The 7944-nt window shown below is 42.3% G+C and overlaps 2 protein-coding genes across 2 annotated transcripts in view; one reads left to right on the top strand and one right to left on the bottom strand.

The window, feature by feature from the left end:
• The window catches only part of WNT5B (Wnt family member 5B), a 156913-nt gene that overhangs the window by 70632 nt on the left and 78337 nt on the right, over nucleotides 1–7944 (bottom strand). The gene's annotated exons all lie outside the window — the stretch shown is intronic.
• Nucleotides 64–2804, top strand: FBXL14 (F-box and leucine rich repeat protein 14). Its single transcript, XM_044677494.1, has one exon. The coding sequence runs from the start codon at nucleotides 72–74 to the stop codon at nucleotides 1272–1274; it is 1203 nt and encodes a 400-aa protein (XP_044533429.1). The 5' UTR covers nucleotides 64–71; the 3' UTR covers nucleotides 1275–2804.

The following is a 7944-nucleotide window of genomic DNA, read 5'->3' as shown; positions in this document are numbered from 1 at the left end:
CGGGCCGGGGGCGGCTGGGGCCCGGGCCCGCGCCTCCTCCCCCCGGCGCCCGTGGAGGGGGGAGGAGGAAGATGGAGACCCACATCTCGTGCTTGTTCCCGGAGCTGCTGGCCATGATCTTTGGCTACCTGGACGTCCGGGACAAGGGGCGCGCGGCGCAGGTGTGCACGGCCTGGCGGGACGCCGCCTACCACAAGTCGGTGTGGCGGGGGGTGGAGGCCAAGCTGCACCTGCGCCGCGCCAACCCGTCCCTGTTCCCCAGCCTGCAGGCCCGCGGCATCCGGCGGGTGCAGATCCTCAGCCTGCGCCGCAGCCTCAGCTACGTGATCCAGGGCATGGCCAACATCGAGAGCCTGAACCTGAGCGGCTGCTACAACCTCACGGACAACGGGCTGGGCCACGCGTTCGTGCAGGAGATCGGCTCCCTCCGGGCCCTCAACCTCAGCCTCTGCAAGCAGATCACCGATAGCAGCCTGGGCCGTATAGCCCAGTACCTCAAAGGCCTCGAGGTGCTGGAGCTGGGGGGCTGCAGTAACATCACCAACACGGGCCTGCTGCTCATCGCCTGGGGGCTGCAGCGCCTCAAAAGTCTCAACCTGCGCAGCTGCCGCCACCTCTCCGACGTGGGCATCGGGCATCTGGCGGGCATGACTCGGAGCGCAGCCGAGGGCTGTCTGGGTTTGGAGCAGCTCACTCTGCAGGACTGCCAGAAGCTTACCGACCTGTCCCTCAAACACATCTCCAGAGGCCTGACAGGACTGAGGCTGCTGAACCTCAGCTTCTGCGGAGGCATTTCTGACGCGGGCCTCCTGCACCTGTCCCACATGGGGAGCCTGAGGAGCCTCAACCTGCGTTCCTGTGACAACATCAGCGACACTGGCATTATGCATCTCGCCATGGGCAGCCTGCGCCTCTCCGGGCTGGACGTGTCCTTCTGTGACAAAGTGGGCGACCAGAGCTTAGCGTACATCGCCCAGGGACTGGATGGCCTCAAATCCCTTTCCCTATGCTCCTGCCACATCAGCGATGATGGCATCAATCGTATGGTCCGGCAGATGCATGGGCTCCGCACCCTCAACATTGGGCAGTGTGTTCGAATCACTGACAAGGGCCTGGAGCTGATTGCTGAGCATCTCAGCCAGCTCACTGGCATTGACCTCTATGGCTGCACTCGAATTACCAAACGGGGACTAGAGCGAATCACTCAGCTGCCCTGCCTCAAGGTGCTCAACCTGGGACTCTGGCAGATGACTGAGAGTGAGAAGGTCAGGTGAGGGCAACAGTGCTAGGCCCCCCTCCCCTCCCTTCTCCTTTCCTTGGTGGACTGTTCGAAGAATATCCCAACGGATGAGGGGGGGGGGGGCAATGACATCTAGTCACCACATTCATTTTCTCTTCCCTTCCTTGTGCCCCATCAAGCCCATTCTAGCCTGGCATTTGAGGCTGGAAACAGATCCAGCTTTGTCATTCCTCTGCTACACCTCCCCATTTCCTTTACACTGAGGATGGGGACAGACCCAGTCACATAGAGCCACCCTTTTTGCATAGGAATTGAAGACTGATTCAGCTGCCTGTACCCATACCACCTTGCATTTGGGAGTATAGGGTGGAGGAGGGTAAAGTGACTAGTCTCTTTAAACCAGGGGAGTTGCTGAAGAATCTCTGCCTTCACTTATGCATTTATTTGAATACTGTGATCTGGTTTTTATTTTGAAGTGTATAAAAAAAGCAAACCCAGCTACTACATCCTCCTCCACTTGTGTTAACTAATCCTGGTCTCTTCTCATTATTTCTTCTTTTATAGAAAATCTGGTATCCATACTATTTTTCCTTGCTTTTTTCTTATTTTGAAAGACATCTGAAATCCTTGTGGATTTTTAAGTACCATTCTTTTCTGCTGAGTATATCCTATATATTATATATATGTGTATGAAATATATATAATATATACATTTATATATGTCTGGCTACCTCGTTTAGTTTACTTTTTTTCTGAAGCCCTGGAATTCTTACAAGAAAGATATTTTGAGACTGAAACATTTTTGTGCCTAGACTGGAAAGAGACCCCCTTTGGGTTTGTAAATCTTTTTTGTTTTCATTTTCCTAAATGCCCCCTTCCAGTGTATCTCACTTCCATATTCTGACTATAATTTTCTCTTTCCTCCATAGGGTTTGGAGGACCCAAGTCTATTTCTGAATCTTGACTTAATTTATAGCACAAATGTATAGGGAAAATGATGACTGGACTGTTTTTCTGTTTTGTTTTGTTTTTTGGTTTAAAGTGAGATGCAGATTGTGTCTTGAAAATGATTATTATATATGCAAACTCTACCCTCCCCCCAATCCCTCTTCCAAATTTCCCTACCAAGAGAAAAAAAAAAGGTCACCGAGGCTTCCTGTTGGGAGGGGAGAAAGGTGCAGAGCTGGCCTGTAGAACCCAGGGGCTGTAATGTGAAGGGGGAGGAGACTGAAATTCATGTCTTATCTCAGTTCAGTCAATAAAATGGAGCTCATGGGTTTTTTAAAATTCTGTTTCTAAATGGAGGAATAGATGAGTTTGGTTTAGGGGTTTTTTGTTTTGTTTTGTTTTTGGTGGTGGGTGGGAATTGTGGCTTTAAAAAATGTTTACTTTTTGTGTAGGGAGGGCTTTTTTTTTTTTTTTTAAGACTCCTCCACAGTAATAGGCCAGATCACAGAGTTAAAACAAACCCAGAGACCCTATCGATTAATTGTACTGTTTGTGAATTTGTATAAATAATAACAAAGATCCTCTTAAAAACATTTTATATTCTTACAGTAAAAGGTTAAACTGATATTTATATAATAAAAAGAGGAAATATGAAATATGTTTTTGAAAAAAATCAGTCTATCTGTGAATTATTTTTAAGGCACTGTGTGTTTATTTTTGTATACTCTAAAGTGAGAGTAAAAGGAAATATGCATTCTGTGTGGATGTATAATAATAGCCTTATGGTTAAAAGTTTACTTTTTAGAAGGACCAGTGTTGTCATTGAAAGCTTCTAGAAATTATATATCGAGCTTCAGTTTAAATCCAGTTTTTCTGTTTGTTTTTAAAATACAATATTATCCACATGGGAATTTCAAGAAATGAAACAAAACCCAACAGAAGAGCCAACTTTTTTCTCAGGGGGAGTGGGGTATAAAAATAAGTTGTTTACTATGGGGCAAAAAAAAAATTTTTTTTTTTTAAGAAATGGAAGAAGCAGTGGGTTCCTTTACTGTTCTCATATTGGGTGTGGGGAGATGTGAAATGGTGGAGGGAGCTAAAGCCATTGTTCAGGAAAGTTAAGAGAGAGCTGTCCTTGCTTGCTTGTTCAGTCATGCATACTGAATCTCTCACAGTGTGAAGGTCCCCATGGAAAAGAGTGGGGTAGTTCATCCCCTCTTTTTAACATTCCTCTCCAGGCCTGGCTGTATTTAAGCCCTTTCCTGGGGGAGGGGAGGCCAGAAGTTCTTGTACATTTGCATTTTAACCACTTCCACTGTTGAAGCAGGCCCCAGATTCTACCCTGGTGAGTGTTTTTACAGTGTATGAGGGCTCTTTACAGCTCAGCTACCCCTTTAATGAAGAGTTAGTTACCTCTGAATCTGACACCTAGTTGCTTTGAGAATATGGATATGAAGTTTCTGGCTAACGTTCATACTGTTCTTAGAATGATAAAGGAACTGACAATTATAAAATCTATATAGAAGAGGAGTACAAAACTTCACTGGATCAGCCCCCTTGCCAAGGAGAGGCCAGCATCTAGGCTTCTGCTAGGCTAAGATTGTTTTGTAAAATTTCCAAGCTTTCTGCTTGAGTATATCACAAAAGCTGCATTGTTCCCTTTAGGAAAGCCAGCACAATTGGGTCTAATTGAGCCTGACACTATATCCATCTTCCTTTGCTTTGAAGGAGGTGTGGATCTCTTCCCAGCTAGAAGTTTACAATACTTACTAAAAAAAAAAAGGATGATGTGTGAACCCCAAATAAAAACTAGAAACTTAAGATCAGTGTCAGAATTCTAATTTAACACATAACTCAGGAGTTATACAACAGTTTTAGCCGTTTTGATTTTTAGAAGTCTCCCATACATATAGAAATAAACTATATAAGTATTCTTTCCTTTTGGATTCAACCAGTAAGGACCCCTAAACAGGCATCTAATTTTTATATTTTTATTGAAAGAAACAGATTCATTATCACTAGGTTAGGATAAGCTAAGATTAGAAATGAGACCAAATGTATATCTATACTAAAATATGTATATATAATTTGGTTCTTACAAATCATATTTTAGGAAAAGTTGAGTGATTCAGGTTTTTTTGAGCTAGTTGCCATGCTACAGGGAGTCCATTACATTTGACTAATAACTTGAACTTGATGAAGTTGAATGGTCTGTATTTTTTTAAACCCCATCTCCTTAAATCTTTAGAAGGAAAAATGATAACAGTTGGTCTATGGGTGAGGTTTTGGGGATTAGGTCTGTGTTAGGCCTGTTAACTAATGAGTGGCTATAAAAAGGCAAAGAAACATGGAAAAAGAGAACAATACACAGAAAAACAATTGATAAAGCATTTATAGTAGGTGAAAAGGAAAAGGGCAGAATCTGTCTTAAGATCAAGAGTAGAATGATGTAAATAAAGTAGCCCCAAACTTAAACATCTGGAAAGTAAGCAAGTAGTAACTAGAATCAAATTGATTGAAAACCAAGGAATAGTACCTATTTTTGTCAATCTGATGGCCTTGATGGGAATATCACATTGCCACAGGAACAATTTCAACAGATCCCACTTCTTCAGGCAAAAACCCTTTAATATTGTAGTCTGTGGGTAATCGATAAACTCAACTGCATGGCTGAGATGGTTTCTGCAGCCCCCCAAGGACATCAAGTGTGGCGCTAAGCCAAGGTTGTTGGCACTGTTGCATAATGTTCCCAGCCATAGAGTCCTTCCTCTCTGCTGAATTCCTCAGTCTTAAGGAGGAATTTCTTCCTATGTACCTAGAAGTATTTTATTAGACTTTTGTTAAAACAAACCAAAAACCCTCAGACTTCCAGATTCGGTAGTATTAATAAACTAATGTCCATGTCAGCTTTAAAAGCATTGTTAAAAATCAAAAGTGATTTCTTTAAAGAGGGAAATGATTTGAAAAAAAAGCATTTTTCCTTTACAGTTTTTGTCTTTCAACAGAGCTGCCCCAAATAGGCTGGCTTTGGAAGAGAAATAAATGCTTTCAACTTTTGACTTAGAGGATGTGAACTCAAGTTTTCAAAGGTCAAGGGGCACTTGCAGCAAGAAACCACTGTTCCCAAACCAAAAGGATCTCTTGATTAAAAGAGGTAAAACAAAACTAAGATCTTACTCAGCTTCTAACAAGTTTTGCTTCCCTGTCAGATGAAAAAGAGAGGCCTTGGCCTTTGACTCTTTTTTTAGCACTGTTCTGATGTTGGAAAGAAGGGACTTATGGCAAGTATGGCATGCCTCTATTCTCATTTTCTTCCTTTCATAGGACGTCACACTCTTTAAAAGTGAATCTATTTTGTACCATCAGGAGCCACCAAGGAGTCAGAAAGTGAGGCTTTTCCACAGAATCGTATGGATTATGGATAATGCTGGGATTCGGAGTTGGAATGACAAACCCAACTCCAAAATTTAAGTATGGCACTACCGAAATGCCTCAGAAAACACATTTACCTCTGTGTCAATATAGGATAGCAAAGCTAAAGTACTTTAACTAGAAGAAAAGCATTTGAATCAATGCAAAGTATTTCTAAATTAACCAAAATCAAGTGAACAGTTGAAGTAAGGGCTTTCAATTCTTGGACTTTTTGGAAAATTAGTAAATGTTAATGGCCACAGAAATGGCTACTGATCAGCATTTTTTTCCTCTTTAGACCCACTACTCCCATACCTTTGCAGGATATACCTATATCCTCAAATGCTGGGCCTACCCTTGCTCAAGTATCTGTGTAGCTAAATTCAGAAAGGATTTTCACAAAGTTAGCCAAGGCAGCTTCTGAAGACCAATCTGTGTCAGAGGAAGGACTCACACTGATGAAATTACAATTCCTTCAAGTATTAAAGAAGAACAAGAGTATGACTTATACTGCCTGTTGTGAAAATTTATCTTAATCATTTGTTCTGAAAAGCTACCTCTTCCAGGTAATGGAAAAGGGAAATAGAATTCATTTACGTGGCATCAATATGTGCTATTTAAGCTGTACTAAAAAGAGTTTATAATATTGAATTTAGAGTTGAAAGTTCCCTCAGAAACCATTTAATTAAACCTCTTCATTTTATAGATACAGAAATAGGCCAGAGAAATGAAGATACCAGGTAGCAGACGCTGGATTTGAACAGATACCCCCTGACTCCACATTCAGTCTCTCCATCATACCACACTTATATGGTGTTTGTAAAGTATTTTCACATGAGTTATTTCAGATCGATTCCCTTAGAAAATGCAGCATGGGATAATGGATACAAAGATCTAGCCTCGGGGTTAGGAAGTCCTGAGTTCAAGTCTTGCCTCTGACCATTCTGCTTATATGCAAGTGACTTAACCTTTCAGAACTCTAGGCAAGTCTCTCACAAGATTAATTTTTTTTTATTTTTTATTTTTTTAATTTTTTAAACCCTTAACTTCTGTGTATTGACTTGTAGGTGGAAGATTGGTAAGGGTAGGCAATGGGGGTCAAGTGACTTGCCCAGGGTCACACAGCTGGGAAGTGTCTGAGGCCGGATTTGAACCTAGGACCTTCTGTCTCTAGGCCTGGCTCTCAATCCACTGAGCTACCCAGCTGCCCCACAAGATTAATTTTGGGAAAGGGGTCAGACTGCATTGGTAAAGGAAGTCTCAGCTAGGCATTCTCTGGATCAGTGAAATCACAGGACCAATCCCTATTCTTATCTATTTCCAGCTGTTCCAAGAGAAACCATGCATCCTCCCTCTCCAAAATAAACTGAAAAGTTTTTTTCTTTCTATAATTTGACTTAAAGGACAAATGTTATAAGTACATTTTTGTGAAGGAAAAAAGCAGTGGATTAAAGTCACAAAGGGCCCAAAGAAAATCATTTCAGCTATAAAGAATTTGGAATAACAAGACTAGGCAGGGTGAATCTGTATTCCAGAATATGATTTAGCTGAATGGTCTAGTATATCAGAGCACTCTAAGCATCTCAAAGAATTGTCTTTTTAGTTTTGTTCACAAATAGGATGAAGACTGGTAACAAATATTTTTGGCAGTTTTTCAGATGGGACAAATGATACATGAAAGGGTTAAGGGATTGTGCCTAGGGTATATGAGGCCTGCTACCAGAACCTCTCTTCCAACCTTTCTCTAATAACCACTTCAGAGGGTATCCAACATGCAGGCAGTTCTTTGATCTTGCTCTCCTTTACTGCACTGCTGCCACCTCTTCCCCATCTCCTTGGAATGGTACTTACTAATGGCCGACATTTACATAGTGCTCTAAAGCCCCATTTCACATTCATTTGATCTTCTCTACATCTCTGGGAAGCCTCGGGTAGTGGCCCCATTTTACAGACGCAAGAACAACTATCCCATTTTGACTTCTTTTTGTGACAGAAAAAGCCATTGCTGAAAATATTTGGTATGCAGCAAGCAGCAAGCAGCGGACTCTCTTAGATATGTGTGGTCCCCCTCTCGTGCACACAGACAACTCCCGGAGATTCTAAGAGCCTGTAGAGAGTGGGCAAATGGAAGACGGGGCTATTGGCACCCTCTAGTGTTAAATCTGTCACCAGATGAGTTGTCTTCAGAGAACTTAAGCCAACACCAACTCCTTCCCCCGCCCCATGTCCATTTGGAGAAGAATCTCCTGGAAGTCTGTACTTAGGATAACCACAAAACTAGCATCCTGTGCATGCTTAAATTCCTCTGGGATTGGAAGAATATACCAGAATACTTGTAATCCTTA

The sequence above is a fragment of the Gracilinanus agilis genome, chromosome 5 (assembly GCF_016433145.1).
Source record: "Gracilinanus agilis isolate LMUSP501 chromosome 5, AgileGrace, whole genome shotgun sequence".
In the NCBI taxonomy this organism is placed as follows: domain Eukaryota; kingdom Metazoa; phylum Chordata; class Mammalia; order Didelphimorphia; family Didelphidae; genus Gracilinanus; species Gracilinanus agilis.
The sequence above is the reverse complement of the archived record's forward strand: the minus strand, read 5'-3'. Positions and strand labels throughout refer to the sequence as shown.